General features: G+C 39.9%; 1 protein-coding gene across 1 annotated transcript in view; it reads right to left on the minus strand.

The window, feature by feature from the left end:
• Positions 1 to 2,220: 2,220 nt before the first annotated feature.
• ALDH7A1 (aldehyde dehydrogenase 7 family member A1) overlaps positions 2,221 to 26,210 on the minus strand; it is a 38,065-nt gene continuing 14,075 nt past the window's right edge. The window contains exons 8-18 of the mRNA XM_081233276.1: positions 23,064 to 23,141; positions 20,837 to 20,934; positions 18,084 to 18,125; positions 16,054 to 16,148; positions 14,000 to 14,084; positions 12,746 to 12,852; positions 10,469 to 10,585; positions 9,293 to 9,390; positions 8,614 to 8,687; positions 5,678 to 5,753; positions 2,221 to 4,062 (exon numbers count right to left, since the gene is read on the minus strand). Of these exons, the coding sequence (XP_081089402.1) occupies positions 4,008 to 4,062; positions 5,678 to 5,753; positions 8,614 to 8,687; positions 9,293 to 9,390; positions 10,469 to 10,585; positions 12,746 to 12,852; positions 14,000 to 14,084; positions 16,054 to 16,148; positions 18,084 to 18,125; positions 20,837 to 20,934; positions 23,064 to 23,141 (925 nt within the window). The 3' untranslated portion in view covers positions 2,221 to 4,007. The remainder of the gene's footprint in view (positions 4,063 to 5,677; positions 5,754 to 8,613; positions 8,688 to 9,292; positions 9,391 to 10,468; positions 10,586 to 12,745; positions 12,853 to 13,999; positions 14,085 to 16,053; positions 16,149 to 18,083; positions 18,126 to 20,836; positions 20,935 to 23,063; positions 23,142 to 26,210) is intronic.

Raw genomic sequence — 26,210 nt, forward strand, 5'->3', positions numbered from 1 at the left:
ACAGAGCAGCTAAGTCTGTGTACGGCTACTGAGCCTGAGCTCTAGAGCCCTTGAGCCACAACTACTGAGCCTGCATGCCACAACTACTGAAGCCCACACGCCTAGAGCCCGAGCTCCGCAACAAGAGAAGCCACTGCAATGAGAAACCTGCGCACCGCAACGAACAGTAGTCCCAGCTCGCCGCAACTAGAGAAAGCCCGCACGCAGCAACGAAGACCCAACACAGCCAAAAATAAATAAATTTAAGAAAAATAAAAAGGACACCCAGTTAAAAAAAAAAAAAAAGAGTGGGTCACTGAGCTTACCACATCTGCCTGCTGAACGCAAAACCTTTTCCACGGTGACTTCCTGGAGAGCAGAGTCCACACAACTCTCGGCCCTGCCCAACTGAGGCGCTTGCTCTGACCAACAGCACCACCTACAGGTCAACACCATGAAGACAATTTGATAGTATCTGATTCCATGCCAGATTTCTAGAACCCTGGAATTGCCAGTGAAAAAGCCTTCAACCAGCAAACAGCAAACACTGAGGAATTATTGGATCTGTGTTCCTATTTTCATACCTAATCTACCTTGGAAAATAAATGGCCTCTGCGATAATTCACACGAGGGAAATCCAATTGACAATGACTAAAATTATAAAACATATAGGAATAAACTTAAAATAATTTTGATAAGAATCGTAAGTATTTGAATTCAATGTACATACCATATACCTAGATTTTAAAAAACATGAGTATTGTAAATTGGTTCTTGCCTATTTATAAATCTGTGATCCTGATAAAAATCTCAAAGAACTTCACTTTTCAGAAACCTGAAAAATGCTTCTAAATTTCACTTAGGAAAATAGACAATATTTAAAAGTGCAGGGGCTTCCCTGGTGGTGCAGTGGTTGAGAGTCCGCCTGCCAGTGCAGGGAACACGGGTTCGTGCCCCGGTCCGGGAGGATCCCACACGCCACGGAGCGGCTAGGCCCGTGAGCCATGGCCACTGAGCCTGTGCGTCCGGAGCCTGCGCTCCGCAAGGGGAGAGGCCACAACAGTGAGAGGCCCGTGTAACGCAAAAAAAAAAAAAAAAGTGCAAAATACCCCAATAACACTTATTGAGCTCTTACCACTGCCAGGCACTATGTTACTTTTGTAATTTTTTCCTTTAATCTTTACAGTTGTTTAGGATGGGTGTTATTAACATCCCGTACACTGGAAACGCTAATCACAGCCACTCAGGTCCACTGTGGGAGCTGGGAACTCTGGCAGTATGGCTATAACACCGGATGCAGGCAGGGAGGGGCAGACAGTCACAAGGGGCTCAGTGTAACCAGTAACCAGCAGTACAGGACTCCCAGCACCTAAATCACATGGCCAGGAATAACACACACAAATGCAAATTTTAACTTCTGTGGTTAAAAATACTAATAAGTAACTTTCATTAAGTCAGTAAAAAACAGAGGAACATGTAAGGCCAAAATTTTTTAATAAACATCAATCACAAAAAATGTCCTTGGGCTTCCCTGGTGGTGCAGTGGTTGAGAGTCCGCCTGCCAATGCAGGGGACACGGGTTCGTGCCCTGGTCTGGGAAGATCCCACATGCCGCGGAGCAGCTGGGCCCGTGAGCCATGGCCGCTGAGCCTGTGCGTTCGGAGCCTGTGCTCCGCAACGGGAGAGGCCACAACAGTGAGAGGCCCGCGTACCGCAAAAAAAAAAAAAAAAGTCCTTGTTGCTAGAAACGTGTAGAAAACTTGTGAATTAGTTTCAAAGAAACCTTTCAGAATCAGTTTAACTTGACTTCCATACCTAAGATTAGAGTTGCCGGTCCCCCTCTCACCAGTGTACTAGAGATTATTATTCCATATTGGCCACCATGGCATGGCTTTAGCAAATACACAGGAGGATGGAGAGCCTCCTCATTGGAGAGAATAAATACCTGATTGGAGAGAAATTATAAATGTAAAAATTGAAAAAACACCAACACAGCTCATGTTTCGAAATACTTTTTAAAAAGTAATATGCTTGGAAGAACCAGGATATAAAAAAATATTTCAATAGAAATTAATCTCGATTTCACAAAATGAAAATAGCCTATTACTACATGGTTTCTAAAAACGTTTTAAATAGTGCTTTACTATTTTCTTCAGACATTATTATAGACAGTAAAGACAGGGCTACAATATCTAACATTGTGACTTACAAAGAAAAAACACAGCAAGGTTTTTTTTAAACAAATGCCCAAACTGTATAATTTTCTTAAGCAATTGCTTGTATTAATCTTGTATTGATACACATATACTTTTTATCTATTTTGTACTTCAACACATGGAAGGAAACTTGGCTTTCAGCACAATCCTTTCATGAGATATTTAAAGATTCCCTAGTTGAATAACGGGAAGCTCACAAGTGTGCAGTTTGTGTGTGCTGGGGAGAGGGGTGGTGGAAAGGGGATTAGAAGACGTATGATTCCAAGCACCTGATTCTCTGACATCATTTTTTTTGTTGAATTTTTAATCAGTTATACATTCTCTTGATTTATAGTCAAATAGCTCTACAAGACTTGTTATGGAAGATAATCCCTCCTGTCTCCATGCCCCACCCCCCATTTGCCCTCTCCTGAAGCAATGATATTTTCAGAATTTAGCTCCCTATCTTTTATAAGCCTATGTTTCTATTTCTTGCTTCTGTAATTTTAGGCATTATTGATTTTCCACTACAGAACATAAACTACCTGCCTCTCTGACCTAACTTCAAACCCTGAACTTTTCCTGCCAACATGCTCTCAGAAGGCCTATCATCCATGTTTGGCTTAATATTCAAGGTTGACAATAGCATACCTGGGTGAACACTAGTCCCAGCTGGGCCATGGAACATGTTATACCTTTCCTTCCCTAATAAATTTATAATTGCCTGGTTTTTTCATTTGCTTGCTTCTCTGCCATAACTCAACCCCAAATTCTTTGCCAGTTGTCTAAATCTCTCCATATATCTTGACATATCAGGTCATCTACAGATGTCATCTTCTTGCAAGGCTTCTGTCCCAGTCCAGTCTGGCAGGAGTCGACGGGGTGGTGGCTGCTACCCATCAGGGGAGTGAAGGCTGCCAGGAAGACAGAACTGCAGGAGCCAGCGTGAGCTCGACAAGGCCCTGGGCTGAATCACTCCAGTAGCTCCCGGGCAGCTTCTCAAGAGAAGGAAGTGGACTCCCAGGAAAGAAAAAGTGAACTATGCTGAGTCCACTGCGAACACATGCTGCTACACACTTGGTTATTCTGAGAACAAACCTAAGGGCAACTAAAGAAGCCTAACAGCTAAAGAAGATGGTCTGAGGTTGCATAAGAAATCCAGATGTGCTCTGCATAGAATTCCACACAGTCTTCTGCAGGTGCAGGTTCTAGGTAGGGCAGGAGCAAAATCTCCATCCGCCCCCCAAATTTCTTCTGTGGTGACACAAGCCATCCTGAGCAAGAGAAGCTGTGATAATGATGAATGCCCTCAGACATCTTAAACAGCAAGTCGTTCCACAGGGATACTGTGCTATGGTCCTCCATAAACAAGGGACACTCCCTTCAATCACACCCTTTCCAACACCTGCTGAGGAGGGTGACGTGAATCAATACTTGCTACCGATTTCTTTACTTGCTCAGGAGACGTTCCTGCACCTCCTGACAAGACTTCTATTTTCTTCCCTATTATGTTCTGTACTTTTCAAATTCCTACCATGGCATGCACTGTATTTTTCTAAATTATAAAAATAATGCTAAAGCTTAAAAAAATCAGTAACTACTAGTAACATAAAAATCCATCTAATCTATCTTTTATTACTTAAGGTTATGACATGAAAATTTTTATTTTGAAAAAAAGTCTCTTGATTTAGGCTTCAGAAGCATAAGGGATTAACCACTGTCAAATTCAAAATGATCCATTTATTCAAGGCAAATAGTAATTTTCTTCGTCTTCTTCAGAAGAAAGAGATGCAACAATGCCTGAAACCCTTGAAATGTCAGCTGAAAGCAACTTTACTGAAACTTGATTCCTTGGGCCAGAGGCAGGTCCTTACTGTAGTTGATGGTACTAAGGGGGGCGGGGAAAAAATGAACAAAATTAAATGGATAGTATACACGTAATAGAGGAAATTTTATGCCATTAAAAAAATGTGTCGGATCTGCATATATTAACAAGGTCAAATATTCAAGTTATAAGCTAATGAAGAAAAAAATTAGGATACAAGACAACGTTAGTATAGATCCAGTTTTATAAAAGAAAAAAATGAGAAACAAAATTCTGGAAAGACACACAGCATATGTGTTAGTAATGGTTTCAGGGCACAAGAATATGGGGATTATAACTTCATCTTCTTTATGTCTCTCAATAACTTGTACTGAATTAGGAGGAAAAATATAGATATTCCCATTTTGATAGAAATAAAATAAAACTATAATAATTTGGAAAATAAAAGATTCCCTCTTAGTCAGCCATCTGGCTTTTCTCCTGAGAGGAAGCGTCTCCATCAGATGGGTTCCAAAAGGGCTGCAGCTACATGCTTGGTCCCCTAGACCTCAAGTACAAGAAAAGTAAAAGGAACATAACTGACTTCAACAAATGGGAATCAGGCAAAGAGCATGCATGTGTCTGAGAGTAAACAAGCCATAGCCAAAGCAACTCAGGAACTCCTGATATATACTTGAAATTTGCTAAGAGTAGATCTTAAGCTCGCTCGCTCGCTCTCTCTCTCTCTCTCTCTCTCTCACACACACACACACACACACACACACACACTGTTGTGAGGTAAAGGATGTGCTAACTTGATTGTGGGAATCTTTTCACAATGTATGTGTATGTCAAATCATCATGTTGCACACTTTAAATATATTACGATTTTATTTGTCAATTATACCTCAATAAAGCTGGAGGGGAAAAAAAATTCCTAACAGACATGCAGTTGCTGAGGAGATAATGAGCGAAGGTGTAGGAAATCCCCCTCCCCGAGAGGTTCCAGAGCCAGTGAGAAGCAGTAAATGAGACAGACGGTGTCCTGGGTTCCTCACCCTGTGCTCTTTCTACAACCTAACACAACATGGGCCTGACCCCACACACTATTTTACTGCTCTTGGATAAACTGATTTCTACCCAAGAGGGAGGGAAAACAGAAAACAAATAAAAAGCAGCTCCTAGCCAGAACGTCCCAGCAACAGCTTCCCTTGCCAGCTACCCTTGTGCTGGGTGAACGTGCTAATTCACTTTCAAAGCTTGTGCTAACTATTCCCAGAGCTGTATCCTCCAGCTTGTTAGCCAGGGCCGCAGCCTGCCTGCCCACCTGCCCACCTCCATGTCCTACTGCCCTGGCAGCCTGCAGGGGTGGTAACTGTACCCAAGGAAAAAAACTGAAAGGACAGCCTCTTCCACTTTCTCCTGCTGGTTGACCCCAAGTGTCCTGCTCCTGTGCTGTCTCTAGACAGAAACCACTACCGAGATGGTTTCACAGTCAGGCGCTGGGCACTAGCTGAAGCTGGACAGATGGGTAGGAAAATAATAGCACCAAAGAGATGCTCTGGGAGGGGAGAGCTGTGGAATGTTAGAAACATAAAATCAAGAGAAACTGCACGAACACAGAGCAGACAGTAGGAGACTGTAGAAGCACATTCCAGAGGCTGTAAAGCCAAACCATTTTCCCAAAGCCTTTTCTTACCAAGTAGATCTTCTCATGTACTGTTTCCAGGCATCACTACCAGACTCCCTGCCACCGCCAGTGTGCTTCTCTCCTCCTAGAGAAATACACAAGCAGCTCATGAATCTTGCGCAGTGCCTCTGTGTGGGCTCCTACTCAGGATCACAGAAAAGAAGACGCCAGGAGACCAGAGCTACCTGACCAGTTACCTTATGGGTAGCCAGAGTATCCCCTCTGCAAACAAATAAATAAAAGAGACCAAACCAAATGGGAAAAAGGGAACTAAGTTGGAAAATAAAGTAAAAGGAATTAACCAGAAAAACAGAAATGTCAGGAAGCACCTTAAAAAAAACCTTACCATTAGACCAAGGTGTTAAGAGTGGAAACCTCTAAATAGTGGAAATGTAATTTTATTTTCCCATTTATGCTTATCTGTATATAATTTTCTACAGTATACATAAACTATTTTATAATAAAAATTTTTAAATGCCGTATTATTTTTAAAGGTTACAAAAAGATAATGATTCCATAAAACAAGAAAAGGGTACTGTTTAAAAGAGTGCCATCAAAGCACACTTAGTATCATTTTTAGTAAGAGCAGGATAAAAAAACAATAGAAGTGTTAGAAGAAAAGTTTGAGGAAATCTCCCAAAAAGACTAACGAGATGGAAAATAAGAGGGGAAAAAATAACACAATTAGGTAATTCCTCAAGAGATAACATTCAAATAATAGGAGTTCTAGAAATTAAAATACAGAAAAATCAAAGGGAAAAAATTGTCAAAGAAACACTATCAAAACAAAATAAAACTATCAAAAACTTCCCAGAACTAAAAACTGTGAGTCCCAATGCTAAGGCCAATTACTGGCCCATTGACTGTCCAACAAAAATGTTTACCAAGACCCCCATTGAGGCATATTACTGAAGAATTTCAGAACATCAGACATAAATAACAGACCCCCAATTTTTTGAAATGGGGGAAAAAAAGACCAGCAATCAAAGTGGATTGGGCTTTTCAACCACAGTAATGGAAACCAAAAGATAAGTAAGTTATAGCTTCCAAAGGCTGAGAAAAACTTACAATCTGTGCAAAAAAGACATAGCAGGTTTGCTTACAATGTTGCTGGCATCTGGAAACTTGTAGGCTAAACAGTTCCCTACACTGTCTCACTGAGCAAACAATGTGGTTTATGTTAAATACCTGCTTTCCTTCAGGGAGTCTGGAATTTGGGTGCTTAGGCAGAGGTTGCCTGTGTGACCGACCCCCAATAAAAGCCTTGGGTACTGAGTCTCTATGCTTTGCTGGTAGACGTTTCACATATGTTGTCACAATCCGATGCAGGAAGAATTAAGCACATCTTCTGTGACTACACTGGGAGAAGACTTAGGAGCCAGACACTTAGTATCTGGTTTCCTCTAGACCTCACCCTGTGCAATAATGTCTCACAGGAAAAGAGAGGGAGGGTTTAAGAAAGTTAATCTATGATAACAAAGGGTCAGTACATAATGTCTAAAGTTGTGAAAGAGCAGTTAAAGCACATTACTTAGAAAAACTGAAGTAAATTCAAAGGTCAATTTCCTTTTTCCTTCAGTAAGAATCTCAAAGTAGCTGCCTCCGGGAAAGGAGGAGGAAAAGCAAAGTATGGGGCAGAACTGCTCTTTCCATTATGAGACTTTTAAAAACTTTAGAAATTAACTCTAAAGGCTGAAATAAAAGAGTCAATTGGAGAGAGAAGGCATGGGCTGGAAACAGGGATTGAGGGCCTACAGAAGGAACAGACACTCACTTAATAGTGGAGCACAGAGATAAACGGCTAAACTGAAATCAGGAACGTTTATCAATGTCTGTACGCTGAATAGTAATTGCCCTCTGCTTTAAAATGTATAGAAGAATGCTTCAAAAAAAAAAAAGAATGCTTCTAGTTATTTAAATTTTACAGGTATTAATGTATGTTTGTTTTACCTCTCTCTCTCTGTGTATATATATATAAATAATGCAATCTGTTTTTACTATATTTTCGATAATTTTTAATAAGTTAATACATGATTGTTGGGAAGGCCTTTAAAAAAAAAACAAAAAAAAAACTTTTACTATTAGTGCTAAGTTTAAGCATCAAGAGCCCCAGGCTCATTAAGAGGAGCTGGGCCCAATGAAAAGAAACAACTCAATATTTTATCTAAGATAAAAGATAATGTATAATATTTACTATGCCCACTTTGCAAATAAAAAACAGAATTTTTCATGTGAAATTTTCTGGCTTTAGAGCAGAGGTTCTTAATCTTTTTGGGGTCTTCAAGCATCTCCCAAGAAAACAGATGCCATTTCAGGGGTTCACATAATTCAGGTGAAAGGCCCCTGTTCTAACATGAGGCTGCATCTGAGAATAAAATGTAGGACCTTGGACAATAACTCTGAATATAGAGCATAAGCTCTCTCGAGCATGTGAGACCAGATAAGATTATTATTTCAGTGTCTTGGTCAAACTTTTCTGAAAGACTAGTGCTTTTTCTTTGCCACCTGTTATGGACTAAATTGTGTTCCCCTGCCCCAATTTCATAGGTTGAAGCCCCAACCTCCAATTCCTTAGAACGTGGCTGGCTGTATTTGGCAACAGGACCCTTAAGGAGGTAATTAAGGTTAAATGAAGTCATAAAGGTGGGGTTTTAAGCCAATAGGACTAATGTCCTTATAAGAAGATAAAGAGACACCAGGGATGTACATGCACAGAGAACAGGCCATGAGAGGACACAGGAGGAAGACGGCCATCTACAAGCCAGAAGAGAGGCCTCAGGAAAAAGCAAACCTGCCAACACCTTGATCTTGGACTTCCAGCCTCCAGAAATGTGAGAAAACACATTTCTATTGTTTGAGCCACCCAGTCTGGTATTTTGTTATGGCAGTCCCGGCAGACTAATAAACTGCCCAACATGAAAAAGGAGAAAGGATTCTCTACGTACCAAATGCACCTCCAATCTCAGCCCCACTCGTTGGAATGTTGATGTTTACAATGCCACAGTCTGATCCTTTTGGGCTGTGTGTGAAAAGGGAGGCAAAAGGAAAGCAAAATATGTGAAAGTAAAAAAAAAAAACAAAAACACAAACACACAAAACAAATATACAGAAATGAATAAATAATCCAAACAAAACCTCTAAGACTCTCAATGCTAAACAAAAAAAATAATAAAAATAAATAGGGGACTTCCCTGGTGGCGCAGTGGTTAAGAATCCGCCTGCCAATGCAGGGGACACGGGTTCGATCCCTGATCCAGGAAGATCCCACATGCCACAGAGCAACTAAGCCCATGCGCCACAACTACTGAGCCTGTGCTCTAGAGCCCGCGAGCCACAACTACTGAGCCCACGTGCGCCTAGAGCCCATGCTCCGCAACAAGAGAAGCCACCGCAATGAAAAGCCCATGCACCACAACTGCTATGAAGCGTAGGCCCTGTGTGCTGCAACCAGAGAAAGCCCGCGTGCAGCAACGAAGACCCAACGCAGCCAAAATTTTTAAATATAAATAAATAAATTTATTTAAAAAAATATTTTCACCTATGATGGTTTCATTTTCTTTTTTTATTGTCCATTCACCACACAAATCAGACTTACATAAGTTTTCAAAATAGACAAAGTTATACCCAAGCCAGCGAAAGATTCTGCCCAAATCCTTGGTAAAGATGCTACTTGAAAGTCCCTGTTTTACTTCATTATTCCATGCAAAGACCTCGTCTTCATTCTAAAAGGACAGACATTGGAAGCTGTTAGATGATACACACTGTTCTGGTCCAAACTGACTAATAGTAAACTCATTTCGTGAAATTTACCAGTATAATTTTAGTGCACAAAAGCAAACTAAGGAGTCAACATCTTCCTAATTCTGTTTATCTTGTACAGTGCTTTGTGGGATTTTCCCCTTACCTGAACTTTGAGGAAAACATGAGTACATTCTTCCATTCAAGCCACTACGTATAAGAGCTGTTATTTACTGAGCTCTTACTATGTGCAACACACTGACCTAGGCACTGAGCATGCATTTATACATTTAATCCTCACCCAATGACACAGGCTCTGTATTATCCCTAATGTACAGATTAGGCAAGAGAGGCTAAATGATTTGCTCAGGAACTCACAGTCAAACACAGACACAAGACATTACACTCTGTAGTCACATTATGTGAAACAATCATAGACAACTTAAAGCAAGATTTTAATTAATGCAATCATATAATTGCAACAAGGTGTAAGTCTCATCATCCTTTAACTGTTAATCATGGCACAACCAAGCCTTGATTCAATCTCTAGACATCTGCTGGCATGGTAGAGCCTGTCACGTGCTGGGAAGGAGACCCTCTAGTTACCTTTATCTGTTAAACCCTCCACAGCCTGTCCTCTGATACAAGTTGTAATTGTATGTCTACAAATTGCCTGTGTATCTTCTCATTTTGTCCACTGATACTTAGCACTCAGACTATCAAACTACCTGGTCTCTTTTGTGCAGAAGCTGACTTCATAGTCCACACAGCTCAACTGTATCAACACAGCTGATACAGGTGATGAGGGCCACATTCTCCATAAATTTCAATGTTGGTCCTCTACTTGTCTTAATTCCCCTGGCAGCTAGCTTATGCTCTATTGTTTAAAGTGTTCATCTCATCATACTTTGTCCTTAACCTTCAAATCTTTACTAATCGGAGTGACTTTCTAAAACCTCCCTAAAGGCTGACTGAAATTTAATATGCCTTTATTTTCTCCTAGCCTTCTCATTTGTTTCAACGTTGAACTAGAGAAAAGAGAGAAGGAATCCATTTTTTTACCTTGAATTTAAAGACATAAAGAATTGGGGCAAAAGTCTCTGTGTGTACAATGGACGCGTTGTGGTCAAGGCCTGTCACAATTGTCGGTTCTACATAATTTCCAGGGCGATCCATAACCTGCAGTAGAGAAAGGAAATAAAAACAACAGCATTTTGTTTTCTGGTTCTTGGAGTCAGAGGATACCATCTTTGTTTATAATTTTGAAAAAAAAAAATAAACACCATTTATAAGTGAATTATTTCTCCAAAATAACTTCCCACCATGAATGAAAATTTTCTCTGCCTCTTATTGGTTCTAACTTAGTTGGTCAGAAAAGAAATAGAATAAAGGAGTCAAGGATAGAGAGCTGTGTCATGCATCATGAGCAAGTTACAGTGAAAAAACGCTGTTACAGGTGGTTATTTTTAACTTCACATAATTTTAAAAGAGGTAATCTATACCTGTTCTGTTACAAACTGTATTGTGCCCATACCCACACCCCCAAATTCTTATGTTGAAGCCTTAAACCCACCCCACTCCCATTATGAATAAATTTGGAGACAGGACCTTTAAGGAGGTAAAGTTAAATGAGGTCATGTGGGTGAGGCCCTAATCAGATAGAAATAATTGCTCATAAGAAGAGGAAGAGACACCAGGGACCTCCTCTCTCCAGGCAGGGAGGAAAGGCCATGTGAGGACATGGAGAGAAGGTGGCCGTCTGCAAGCCAGGGACAGAGGCCTCACCAGGAAGGATCAACCCGGCCAGCACCTTGATTTGGGACTCAGCTTCCAGAACTGTGAGACAAATTTGTTGTTTAAGCCACCCAGTCTGTGATATTTTGCTATGGCAGCCCTAGCAAACTAACACATTAATAACACAGAAATCAAAAGCTCTAAAAGGGTATACTATAGACACTCTCCTAACTAACCTCCACATAACCAAATTACTAGTTCATCTCCACTTCTATAAAATATTCTGATGCCTGCAGCAAGCTGTTTGGCTGGTGGTCAGCTCTCCAAGGTGACTGTGTAATTCTGCTCTCACCCTCTGAGCTGTACGTTTACCAAGAGTCATCTGTATTTACTCCCAACCCTGTATGTGGCAGCTGTATTTGTTATTACAATACCATATTGCATTATGTAACTTAAGTAAATATTACACAAAGGGGAAAAAAGAGCTACTTCTAAAAATTAAGTTAAAATGCTTAAAAAAACTCAAGGTAAGTAACAAAAAGTACAAATACACATACACATCTCTATCCAACGAGATGTGGGTATGTCAACGTTGAGAAACTAGGGAGAAGGATTCTGCTTCTCAGAGAGCTTTGCAAGAGACTGTTTTCAGTGATTTTTAAAGAAGCGAAAATAAATTGTAGATAATAAATTATATATATAGCTTATTCAAGGATGAAGACAAATTCCTATCATACACGAAGAAAACACCTTGAATCTACATCTCAAGAATCAAACAAATATAGTGTGAAATGAAATTCATATTTTATGGCAAGACAAGAAAAATTTAAACATCAAAAACTTTCTCTGCCCTATGGCCTCCTCTCTCCCCTCAACTGGGCACTGTGTATCTGTATCATGCACCAACCAAACCTCCCCATCGGCAGAAATACCTGCTCAACCATAAACAGCAACATTCTCCTAGCACTACCAAGACAACTCCTTAAAAGGTAACATTCCTTATCTTGTAAGGGGCCATGATGACACTTAGATCTAGATTGTGTAAACTGTCAAAGATACGTCATTCAATGTACAGTCCTCTGTCTAAAAAACTTATATAAATGCCTTGACTTCTAACAGGTAGAACGGTTCTCGGAGCTTTCTGAGGTGCTGTTCCCGGGTTATAAATCCTTGATTTGGCTCAAATAAAAATTTCCATTTCTTTCTTAAATCAACTAATTTTTCATCGATAATAGTAATATGTGTTAAAAATGCTTTTGGTGTGTATTTTTTTTGATTCCCTGCCTTAAATGACTTAATAATCACTACTAAACGCGGATTTTCAGTTGCACTAAATACAGTCTTCCGTACCGTGAAAAAGAGGTCTCCCTTCCATACAAATTCCCAAGGTCTCAATTCAAAGGCAACCCTGGCTCTGAGCTGTGTCTTTCCAGAAATGTTCCATTCATGTTACATTGTCATTCTTTAAAATATGTATTTCCCCGTTATAAAGGGGATGGAGAAAAAAAAGTGGCAGTCAGGCACCCTTTATCAATTTACCCAGAGCCCTGCTTGTGCGAAAGGAAAAGAAAGAACCTGTCACTCCTGATCTCAAGTTGTCATTACCTTGCCACCATAGACCACGGTGCCACCTTCTTTCTTTGCTTCCTCCACTGCTCCAAGAAACATGCTCACTGCCTGTTTGGTGTGGAGTGGCCCATAGAGAACATTAGCTGGAAAGAAAAAGGAATGCTCTTCATTTCACCCTAACTGGCATCATTTTATAATTGGCATCATTTTATAATTAAACAGCTTTCCCAATGAACAGACCAACCCCTTCATATATTCCCTCAGTTTAGAGCAGGAGTCAGCAACCTTTCTCTGCAAAGAGCCGGACAGTAACTATTTAATGCTTTGCATGACATGTGGTCTCTGCCACGACTACTCAATTCCGCCAATGTAGTGCAAAAGCAACCACAGAAGATATGCAAAAAAGAAGGTATGGTTGGGTCCTCATAAGCTTTCTATACAGAAACATGGAGGTCCAAATCTAGGGAAAGAGCTATCAATTCATCAGAGTACTGCAGTACAAATATAGGCTCTGCTTATTTATTACAGGGTGATCATTCTCTAAGAACTTCACAGAACCAGCAGTCGGTGAACAATTTAAGGGGAAGAGGCTGATGCTCCCTCTGTATGGCTGCCAGAAAACAGAGCATTAAAGGTGACCGTGGGACAGAGTAAGAAGGAAGATATAAGTAGGAGGTGGGAAGGGCTGGGCAAAGAGCAGTGCCAGCAGGGCAGAGCCTGGAATGTCCAGAGCACTGAAAGAAGGTTGGAGAAGCTGGAGCTCAGGGAGCAACAGGGCAAATGGCGCACAGCTGGTCCAGAAGGCGGGCAGGGACGCAGCCAAGGTCAGATCACGAAAGACTGAGAGCCTGCAAAAAGGTCTCAAAAGGCATCCAAGTTTTAGTCAAACAGCAGTGAGTGTTTTTAGCAAGAGAGTGAATTATTTAATTACATTTTAAAAAATTACTTTGGTTACGGTGGAAGGCAGAAGTGGAAGCAGAAAAGTCAGGCAGGTGACTCTTGTAACCTTGCATGAGGGAGGATGGTGGTATCTGGGAGGAGGGAAGTGAAGAGGGAAAAGCTTCTCAAACTCATCCCATCTCAATACCATCTCCCAAGCTCACCCACCAGCCCATGTCAATCACTAAGATCCTAACCTAGGAGCAGACTTGTCACCCCAAATGCAAAATAAACTGCTTTGTATTCCCTCAGGCCTCTCAGGAAAGGGAAAAAAATAAAAGTAGAAAATCACAAACTCTTATAACACCATCTGTCAAAAAGGAACATCTTTGGAATCAACCAGATACTCACAGTCCCATGGGTTCCCAACACGGACCTGTGCATAGGCCTTTTTAAGTCTATTAACAACTTCATCATGAATGCTTTCATGTAAAAACTAAATGAAAAAAGAAACATTCAAGGGATTAGTACATATAAATGGACTATTAAATAGCACAAATAAATGTATGAAATTGTTAAAAATGCACAATTTTTATTTTTTTCCCCAGCCTTTTTTTTTTGGCCGTGGTGCACAGCTTGTAGGTCTTAGTTCCCCAACCAGGGATTGAACCCACATCCTCAGCAGTGAAAGTGCGGAGTCCTAACCACTGGACCGCCAGGGAATTCCCTCAATTTTTCTTAACAGTACTGATTTATACAGTTGACCCTTGAACAACATGGGTTTGAACTGTATGGGTCCACCTGTATAAGAATATTTTTCGAGAGTAAATGCTACAGGACTACATGGTTCCCAATTGGTTGGATCTGCAGATTTGGAAGAACCATGGATACAGAGGGCAAACAATAAATCACAGAGAGGTCCATAGTACTGGAATGGATTTTTCTGTATACCACTACAGTTCCTACAAAAATTGATTTGGGTTATGACTAACAGTATCCTCCAATATTTGACACTAAATATAAAGCATGGCTATGTATATTTGCTCCAGGACACAAAGGAAAAATAAAGGTTGACCAAATAAAGAAATGTTTGACTTTAATGTCATTTCATAGTTTACCATGTAATTAAGATTATAATCTTTTGGAGTACCCCTGTTTCCTTCTTAGCCTTAAGGTAATAAATGTTTAAGGTGAACAAACTCAATAAATTGTAAATACTTTACAAACATCATAGTTTAGATATTCTATCGTAGTAGGCAGACAAGGTACTTTATTAACTGGTATAAGATGATGCCTTTAGAAAGTGCAGGCTCTGGGTTTCTGCCGGTTAAATCCACAGAGCAACATTTAAATAAACAAATAAATAGAAAAAAAGAAAGTGCAGCAAGAGAACACTAGAACTATCTCTGTAAACAAGCAAGGTCATACTGCAGTTCATACCACATCAACTGAGTAATATAAAAGCAAAGGAAAGATACTCATTCATTCTAAAATACAGGAAAAAGTGAATATGAAAAGTTATGGCAAAAGTCAAGACTTAATTTCCCTATATTTTTTATCTATTCTAATTAATTTAGATTATGTCAACCTTATAAAGAATTTGTTCATACTCATTGTGGGTAAGAGGAAAAACCCAAAGCCAATTCCTCCATAATTCAATTGTAAACTGTTTGTTTGTTTTTTAAATTACAGGAGGAAAACTCAACAATAATAATTTTTAAAAAGGAAATTGTAGCCAAATTTTCTACCTAATCAAAATTTGTTTGGCCCAGTTTTTCAATAGCATGAGTCATGAAAATCAAGGTTGTACCTCATACAAAAACATTTTAAAATCCAGCTCAAATCTAAGTGTGGAGATTAAACTTCCCAAACCCCGAACACTGAAGCGAAACCACTCTCCTCACATGCACTTAATATTAATGTGTCCTATATATATGCATGCAGACTTATACACTTATATAGAGAACACACATATATTTACTTTCCAATAAACTACGTCACATCAAGTCAAACCTAAGACTTGATCTATAAGCCAAAAATTTTTAATTTTTTAAAATATTTTACTACTTAAAATGTTTTTACAAGACAGCTAAGACTGTCTACCTTTTAGCAAACAGTTGTGAATTTTTCAAATGTTTATCTTGTTTTATTCTCTAAGTGACATGGGACTTTGTCCACATTGTTCTAGGTGTAGGATTGAAAGCAGGTCTCATCACCCACGTCCAACTCCCGTCAATGAGGACTGGACCACGTTCAGCTTGGGGAGGGAAGGCAGAGTCCCTCACTGACCAGCAGCATCTGCCAGGAGCACAGAACAGAGCAGCAGGGCCACATGTTTGCCAACCACATCCAGGGAATACACGTTTCTAGCAGTGTATCTACGACACCTCCTTAACAGTACAATGTGTTGAAAAGCAGCACTGGAAGAGGAGGACACTCTCATGTGCCCATGCAGACACACTCACCAGGCGCCTCGCAGTGGTACACCTCTGGCCGGCTGTCCCCACGGCTGCAAAGAGAGCTGAGGGAACGACTAAGCTGAGGTCCGAATCCTCAAAAGCTTAGGGAAGCAGAAACACACCCATCAGTGTCGTGAGGTAGGCAGACAAGGTACTTTACTAACTGGTATAAGATGAAAGCGCAGTGAGAGAACGCCAGGACTATCCTTGTAAAATAAGCAAGTTCATACCGCAGAGGCAACTCTTCTCCCAAAGAAAATGATATGAGAATAGAGCAATGAGCTCCCCCTCCTCTGACCTCTTCATCTTTCACCTCTCTGAAGTTTCTGATGCTGACTGAGCCTTCTCTGCACCTTCATGTGGTCTCTTCTCTAAGAGCACCACCGTCTTTGTCAGTTTTACTTGCCTTCAGTCTCAACCGCACCACCCATTTAGATGGCAGCTTCCCTGGGCCCAAAGAGAAGTCAGTGGGATCCTTCTGATTTATTACCGCCATCAAACCAAGCTCTCCAACAACCTCTGCACCCTCATCTGAATCAGTCCATTCCCTAAAATGCCTCTTGTTCTCCCCGTTACAGAAGCTTTTTCAAATGTCTCAAACCCCTCCAGCCCTTTAGTCCTGCTCCAGATGACTTCACCCTTTACTTCGAGGAAAATCTCAAAGTGATCACACACAAGGCCCCTTCCTGCTTCCTCTGAATCTCTGAAGAGATCAGTGCAAAATCACTTTCAGATTGCTCTATACTTTTGTCTATTCCTTCCTCCTCCTCTTCTGCCCTCCGAAGAAAAAACTAGCATAGTCTTTATAAGGTTACCCTTCCATCGATCCATTGCATTACTTATAATTCCTTCCTTTCTATCCCTTCCATAAACTTACAGTCCCAATTCCCTCTTACATCTTCTATTTTCCCCTGTCCAGTCTAAGAGCATTCTCAGACTAGCATGATGGTTAAGAAGGTGGATTACACAACCAAACAGACCAAAGTTCTTATCCATCACCACCACTTTTTCATTGTGTTATTTTAACCCTTTAAGCCTCAGTTTCCTCATCCATAAAATGGGATAATATTATCTGGGGTACTAATGGACGATAGTAAGGAGTTTTAGGAAGAGAGCTATGCTCTGGGGTCTGATTGCCAGGATACAAATGCTGGCTCTGTCACTTCAGGCACATAATCATTTTAAGCCTCAGGGTGTAACCTTCAAATGAGATTAATAAAGGTATCTGCCTCATGGGGTTACTTTGGGGATTAAATGACATATTGCATATGAAAAAACTGAGCACAGTGCCTGACACATACCCACTGATCAATAAATGCTAACTATATTTTCTAATCAACACTCTCACGAAATCAGAAGTTCATCCAAAACAAACCCTTCACCATATAATTTTTATATTTCTGGTGTACCCCACAAACACATAAGCATTTAAACATGATAATGATGGCAATATACAATTAGCAAGTTTTTACCATAAAATTCATGATTTTATGAAGTCTCAACCAACTGATGTTCATTACATTATCCAGAGGTTAGGCTGGTAGACTATTTCCTTTTGTGTCAAACAAGTGAAAAAGAGAATTAAATAATCTCCAAGGCTATAGGTAAATGATAAAATGCCTTAAGGAGTGTTCCTTCCCAATGTAAAAGCACTCAATACTCCACTGAAGACAAACTAATGTTTTTGGAAACAGCAGGTCACATAGAGTTACTTACTCATTTATTCTAGAGAAACATGTGGCCAGTTTTCAAAAAACAGAAGGAAAACAAGAAACAATGACACATTAGAAACTCTCATACACAGATTCTAAGCCCCAGGTAGCATTTTCCGAACATGAACGCCTTTCCCTCCTAGTTATCTCTGCCTTCAAACCATGTGTCCTGTCTCACAAGGAAAGTTCCTAAGCATGGGAATTAGATCTTAGACACACACACAACATAAAAGGGATGAGTTCTTACACAAGTTCTATACATTCAGGATGGCTACTGAAGATATTCTAAACAGAAATCACGCAAAGAAGAAAAGACAGCCTTACCTATAATTGCATTGTTTCCTCCAAGTTCTAATAAACTTCTCCCTTTAAAATATATAAACACAAATTAATTCTTATTTCATTGTTTAATGCACACAGCTACACGGCCTCAAATCATAGCCTATCCCAATTGTTTTATTTTCTGATTTAAAACATCGCATGAACATAAATAAACTGTAACTCAATTAAAAAAATTTTTCAAGGGAAAAAAAAAGCATGAGCATCGCATCAATGTCTAGTTTCCTGATTTTAATAATTGTATCATGGTTATATGATAGAATATCCTTGTTCTTAGGAAATACACAGAACACATTTAGTGGGAAAGGAATACAATGTCTTCAATTTTCTCAAAAGGTTCAAAAATATGCTCTCACAATATATATGTGTGTGTGTGTGTGTGTGTGTGTGTGTGTGTGTGTGTGTGTGTGTGCTGCTAGAGAGAAAGTGATTTTAAAAATGGTACAATTGGTAAAACTCATTAAAGGGTATATGGGAATTCCTTGAGTTAGTCTTGGAATTTCTCTAAGTTTAAAATTATATCCCCCAAAACTCCAAACAGTTAGTATAAAATGGTGCAGTCACTTTGGAAAATTGTATGACAATTTCCCAAGAATATAGTATTACCATAAGATCTGACAATTCCATCTGTACCTTCCATATCCTTCCAATTCTCTATGTGCTCCCTAACCATGTTCAAAACCACCAACCCCCTCCAGGAAAAGCACCTACAACTTAAGACAGGCAGATGCATCATTTAAAAATTGTAATCCTACTAATGGTACTACTTATAAGAGAACTACAAACTACCGCTTTGAGTTAAAAGGAGGCGTAGGGAGGAGGACAGTATCTGCTACTGGGAGAAGCAGGATTAACGATCTTAAGCACCACTGCACATACTTACTGGACATTTGTTTATCTTTGAAGAAATTATCTAATCAAATGCTTGCCCATTTCTTAATTGGGTTGTCTTTTATATTACTGAATTGTAAGAAGTCTTTATATATTCTAGACATAAATCCCTTATCAGATAAAAGATTTCTAAATATTTTCTCCCATTCTATAGGTTGTTCTTTTCCCTTTTTTGATGGTGTGCCCTTTTTAAGTTTTTTTTTTTTTTTTAATGTGGACCATTTTTAAAGTCTTTATTGACTTTGTTCCAATATTGCTTCTGTTTTATGTTTTGGTTTTTTGGCTGCGACACATGTGGGATCTCAGCTCCCCGACCAGGGATCAAACCCATGCCCCCTGCATTGGAAGGCGAAGTCTCAACTGCTGGACTGCCAGCAAAGTCCTGATCCTTTGAAACAGAAAAGTTTTTAATTCTGATGAAGTCTAATTTATCTATTCTTTCTTCTGTTGCTTCTGCTTTAGGTGTCATATCTAAGAAACCACTGCCTAATCCAAGGTCACAAAGACCTATTCCTATGTTTCCTTCAAGCATTTTATAGTTCTAGCTCTCACCTTTAGGTCTTTGATGTATTTTGAATTAATTTTTGTGTATAGGGGTAGGTTGGGGTCCAACTTCATACATATGTTATGGTTATCTAGTTGTCCCTGCACTATTTGTTGAAGACTATTTTCCTCATTGAAATGTCTTGGCACCCTTGACCATAATTGTAAGCGTGCATTTCTGGGCTCTCAATCTATTCCACTGATTTTTCTATCTTTACGCCAGTATACATAGTCTGGATTACTATACTTCTGTAATAAATTCTAAAATTGGGAAGTGTGAGTCCTCTGACTTTGTTCTTTCCAAGACTGTTTTGGCTATTTGGGGTCCCTTGCATTTCATATGAACTTTAGAATCAGCTTGTCATTTCTACAAAGAAGCCAAGTGACATTTTGAAAGGGATTGCATTCAATCTGCAAATCACTTGGACAGTACTGATCTTGGGCAGTAATAATATTAAGTTGTTTCCAAACAGTGAAAACGGGAGGTCTTTACATTTATTTAGGTCTTTTAAATTTTCTTTCAATGATGTTTTGTGGTACTCTGTGTGAAAGACTTATACTTCTTTTGTTGAATTTATTCCTGAGAATTTTATTCTTTCTGATGCTACTGTATATGAAAGTTTTATGAATTTCATTTTCAGATTGCTCATTGTTAATGTATAGAAATACAACTGATTTTTGTATCCTGCAACCTTGCCAACCATGTTTATTAGCTCTAATAGTTTGTAAATTCCTTTTTAAAAGAATGCCCATATAGCAAAATAGCTGACAGATTAACTATTCAAGTCTCATCTTATGCTAGGGTTAGAGTCTAAATCAGCAAAATAGGCAAATATTAACCATCATTATCCTAGAAAACCTCTTTAATGAGCCATAAAGTACAGCATACAAAGCTATGTCTTACAGCCCTTTTCAGTCATATATGCATGAAACAGAAATGAGAGAAAAACAGATGTAAGTCTTCTACACCACATTCACTCTAGGTCCTGTACTCTCACTGGTCCTGTTTAAATGTCAGTTTTCTTTTTTATTTGCCAAATCAGTCTGATAGAAATTGATAAGTACATTTGATATGATTCTACTATGGTCATTTAGGGAGGGAATGACATCCTTTTCCAAATTATGCTATTAAATCTGCTATCTCCCTAATATTAAGCCACTATTAACTGTACCCTTCCTTTTACTTGGACATTCAAATAAACACAGCTGGTGTCTCCATGGAAAGGGTCAAGGAAAAAAACCCAACCTTTGTTTCATATCCATACCTGAGGGAATTAAAAGCTCGATATAAAGCCAACACTTACCAAACCTCTCCTGCACCATAAGAGCCACTTGTTTTCCCACCTGAGTGCTCCCAGTGAAGGACAGCAGGTTCATTCGCTCATCTTTGGCCATGGCTGTGCTGCAAGGGGAACAGACACGGTCACCCGAGCAGAGAAACCCAGCAATGGTGGCACTCGACGGTGCCACATCAGAAAACTCTGAAACCCCTGTCATGGAAAGACAGTCAGTGAAAGACACAAGGATCTATCCCAAGGGAGCAAGGGAAGGTCTTCATGAAAATGATTTTCACAAGAAGAACCATACAGCAGAACAGACTAATCCATTCTGGGAGCTCTCCGTAAACAGAAATCACCACAAGGACGTTGTTAAGGAAGACATTCCTTCTTGTACTGATGGGTGACTGGACAATACGACCGTAGCAGTTCCTTGATGAGCACCCCAGTTATTTTGCAGTCTCTTAAAACTGATTCCTTTAAGGACTAAAAGTTTAGGGACTTCCCCGGTGGTCCAGTGGTAAAGAAGCCGCCTTCCAATTCAGGGGGTGTATGTGGGTTCAATCCCTGGTTGGGGAACTAAGATCCCACATGCCACGGGGCAACTAAGCCCACGTGCCACAACTACTAAGCTCGTGTGCTTCTACGAGAGAGCCCATGTGCCACAACTACAGAGCCCACACGCTACAACTAGAGAGAGAACACCGCACGCCACAACTAGAGAGAATCCATGTACTGCGAAGAACAGCCCGCATGCCGCGACGAAGACCCAACGTGGCCAAAAATAAAAAATAAAATTTTTAAAAATATGCAAAAAAAAAAAAAAGAAGAAAATTTTAAAGACTGTAGGGAAATATCCTAAGTATCCTTCTTGGAAGCTGACTCAGAAAGAAACTATTTCCAGTTTCTAAGGAATGTAGACCAGACACTACTGATCTGAACCTTCTTGCTCATAGTTCAGTGCTTCAAAGGGCTTGGTGTGGGCCAAGCAAGGCAGCCACAGCATCAGACCAACGCAGGGCTGGAACTGTGTGATCAGACAGTGCATGTGGGCTTCCCAGGTCAGCCCAGCACATGTGAGCACCGACACTCAAGGGAGTTGCTGTGTAAAGCCCTTCTGCACACATTACTGTCATTATCTGAGCTATTCCAAGGCCAACATGAAGGACTGCATGCCCAAAGTACAAGAACAGAGCGGGTCAAAGGATAGACTATTTGTTTTAAATGACAATTTAGATAATACTTCACTATGCACTCTTTATGTGGGAGTTGTATTTTCTAAATAAAATTTCTAAAATTTTCTCACTTATCTAAAAAAGAGGAGTCATGTGTTACACCTTTTTGAGACTGCCCATGAAGTACAATAGTGCGGTCAAAGTGCTGGAGGGGGACTAACACGTTCATCACACCTGTAAGCGTTCTAAGACCTGACTCCTATGAAACGCCATCTAATCAAAGTCAAGGCTGCTAGAACCAGCTTTCACCATGGTTCAGAGACAGTACAGTCCGTTCCAGCTGAAAAGATGCTATGACATTCTGCCAAGTGAAAGCAGCTGGATACAAAGGCCACATGATTCCATTTACCTGAAACACCCCGAAGAGGCGAACCAACAGGCATGAAGTCGATAAGGGGCTGCCAAGGGAAGGGGAGGGGGAAATGACTGCTAATGGGTACCAGGTCCCTTTGGGGGTAACAAAAATGTCTGGAATAAGGTAACGGGGATGGTTGTACAACATTGCAACTATTCTAAAAACCAATGAATTGTACATTTTTAAAGAGAGAACTTTATGGTATGTGAATTACATGACAATTTTTAAAAAAACAATATATTAGAAGCTGTGTCTCCAGGGTTCCCTTCTTTGGTCAGCTGAAGAACCCAGAGAAGAGGCTAGGTCCTTGGTGAGGAGTGAGAAACCAGAGCACAATTCCACAGCTTTGCTTTGTAAGTGAGCACGTTGATAAATCAAGCGTTAGGAAACCATGGGCTGCACAGTGGTACAGCAGGGTGTTATTTTAGGATATAAACACCTTACAGTAGTAGCTCTGGGCAATGAAAAAGACAGTTCTCACTCATCCTCCAACAGACGCTACACATTAATGAAGTAAAGCCCAGTGAGATCCGTAATAATGATTCCAAAAAACCACTCTCACCTCCTGAGCTATACTGAGTTTCGAAATTCTAGTAAAGCTGATTCTAGTTGATCAACCCAAGCCCTTCAGCAGAAAGACACTCTGGGCCTATTATTGACCTACCCAATATCCGCTCCACCACAAGTCAAGGAACAAATCGCACCAGGCAGCTTGTTGTCCTCCAGAACCTTGGCTATTATCCTAGGGGAAAAAAAGCAATTACTAAGGAAGAGAGTGATTTAATTTCTTACCATTTTTTGAAAAATAACAATAAATTCCAACTATGTGACTACTTTCTTTTTTCAACTTTCTCTCCCATCCCTCAAATATCCAGGCCTAGATTTCTCCTCACATACTACAGATGAGGTTTTCAAACACTTAAAAAGCAGGACTCTTTTTTTTTCCTAAAAGAAACTTAAGAAGACATGCGAAATAAACAAAACACCTAAAGCACTGGTCAGGAAGTTCAAGTAATCACTGTTCTCAAGTATTTTCTGCCAAACTATGAAGACATATCTGGTTCAAGATGGTAGACTGATTGCAGTGCTTTTTTTTTTCTTTTTTGGCTTCTCACCACAAATCCACTAAAATGATGTTAAAGAAATAAAAAGGGAAACATGGAATAAAACCCACAAAGATGAAGAAAATGAAAGATAGCTCCCATTAGCAAATTAGAGGTTTTGACGCATCTCTGCCAAGCAGAGCCAGCCAGAGAAGTGGTAAAGGATGAAAAGGGAAAGAGGCTCACCAAACCTAGACAGTATGCCAAGAAGACAGAGCAGAAGGCACTGGACCTGCCTGCAGAACCCCATAGAAGTTCAGGACTAGTTTCCACTGGCTTCCCGCCAACCTCTTAGTCAGGGAATAGTGCCCTCCAGGCTAAAGTAAGGTGGACAAACACAGCTTTTTCTTAATTAGTCTGCTTACAACTTAGGCTGTTAAGAGTCAAAATGAGAAACACAGTTCAATGCTACTTAAATCTGATTTTAAGTTGTAAAAAACGGCTCCAGTAGTTCTGATTTCTCTGGAACAGGGTTCTTTCATTGATTTTGAGCTTCCTGAGGAGCATGGGCCTAAATAGAGCAAAAGTTCTTTCGATCAATCATCCCAGGCTACTGGCTACTTTCTAATTTGCTTAACTTAAATTTCAAAAGGATCCAAATCCTATACCCACTTCCATAAAAAAGATACCATTGTCATACCTAAGTAAATTCTCCAATTGTCCCCCAAAATATCCTTTACAGCAGTTTTCTTTCCTCCACCCAATCAAGGACCACATACTGCAGTTTCATGTCTGAGACCAGGTGTCAGGCTGTACAATTCTCTCCAGGGACTCAGGGTGTATCTACTATCTGTACAAGTAGCTGACTGCTCCAGAAGGGTTGTTATTTTGCTTTGGCCTGTGAGTAAAGGTTAACCAAACCCTCTTCCCCTAATGCATGAGAATCTGACCTTGGGTTAACTCTTTAGTTTTGTTCCTCAAGTTACCTGATAAATGCCAGAGTACCAACAGTGCTACCTAGACAATATGGCTCATGGTAAAAATGACCCCTGACTGGTCAACTCAATCTAAACTGGAATAACGACCTGAGAACTACAACTGGGAACCCTCATGTTTTTGCCCTTCTCTGAGTGCAGTGACTCCTGTAACTGTATGTCCCTGGTGGGTGGTTGAAAGCCATGTGGACAGAATTGTTACAAGACATTTTCGCACATGTGGGGCATTAGGCTTTTAAGCCAGGGCAACCTCCACACCTGCCCAGTATAGATCTCATCTCCTTTGCACTGAATAAACTGCTACAAAGACACTGAATCAAGAGGAATACCTGATGCTATCCTCCTAGCAAACTATGTTCCTGTCCTATATCCTTCTGAACATATCGAGGTACAATATGTGGTCATTTTATGAGTCTGAATATTAGCTGAATTTTAAAAACTCCCAGTGGACATTGCAGCACCCTTGGTTAATTCCAGCACAATTTAGCATCATTTTACTTATTGTATTACATTACAAAATCAGATAATATTCTCAGTTACCTAAAAAAAAAATCATCCATGTTCCTATGAACACATCAAACCCTTCAAAGGTTTAAAGTAAATAAATAAAGCAAATATTTAAAAGCACAAGGCAACAGTTAACTTAGAACTAATATCAAAATTAATAATAATTTAACCAGCTATTAATAACAATTGGCAAGTCAGTTCACTATGTCCACATTAACTTTTTTTTTTTTTTAAGGATTATTTTTAAAAATTGCCTGGGGGGCTTCCCTGGTGGCACAGTGGTTGGGAGTCCGCCTGCCGATGCAAGCGACACGGGTTCGTGCCCTGGTCCGGGAAAATCCCACGTGCCGCGGAGCGGCTGGGCCCGTGAGCCATGGCCGCTGAGCCTGAGCGTCCGGAGCCTGTGCTCCGCAACGGGAGAGGCCACAACAGTGAGAGGTCCGCGTACCGCAAAAAAAAAAAAAAAAAAAATTACCTGGGGAATCTCATCATTTTTATGTGCTTTATATGTCAGTGTTCTTCTTAATATTTAATTTGAACAACTTTGCCTTGAAAGATATTGTTTCCTCAATATCACATATTCCTTTCAAGTAAACACTTAATACATGCTACTCTTTTTTTAGCCGACCTTTCACTTCCTAAGCCAGTGTTCCTAAAATGACCTTCCAACATTAAGGATCCTCTTATGTATAGAATCCATCACAAACTCTCTACCAACAATTCTTTAAATCAGAGAATGTAGACCACGCAAACAATGGAACATCAAGGGCCCACTGTCACCCTACATGGGAAGGCACTCTCTTCTATACATTCTCTAAATTCTGGAATGATAAATTAGTAACACTGATTTTATGACCTAATCAGAGTTGTCATGTTTCCAAATAGGAATAAATAAAATAGTAATTTTTTTAACCGAAAGATGAAATACATTTTAGATAGTGTCAGAAGAATCAGTGCAATAATATAATAACCCTTTCTTTCTGCTTTGCTATTAAACAAAAGCAGTAAAAGTATCAGGTGAGTAGAAATCAAGACCATTAACATGCTGAATAGTTATAGCATAAAGCCCCTAAATTGCAAGACTATTTCCTTTCCACTGGATTTGTTTTTATTTTGCAAGTGGCAAAAAAAAATGTTTTAAGAGTTCAAGTTCAACATTTATATCAGTATCTGGCATGTTTCCCAAGACTTAAATGTATGGCTCTGAAAAAACTCTGTAAACAGCCTAACGATACAAAAATGTTATTACAACCAAAGAAGAAAGAG

This window comes from Mesoplodon bidens (assembly GCF_964165515.1).
Source record: "Mesoplodon bidens genome assembly, chromosome: 4".
Lineage (NCBI taxonomy): Eukaryota > Metazoa > Chordata > Mammalia > Artiodactyla > Ziphiidae > Mesoplodon > Mesoplodon bidens.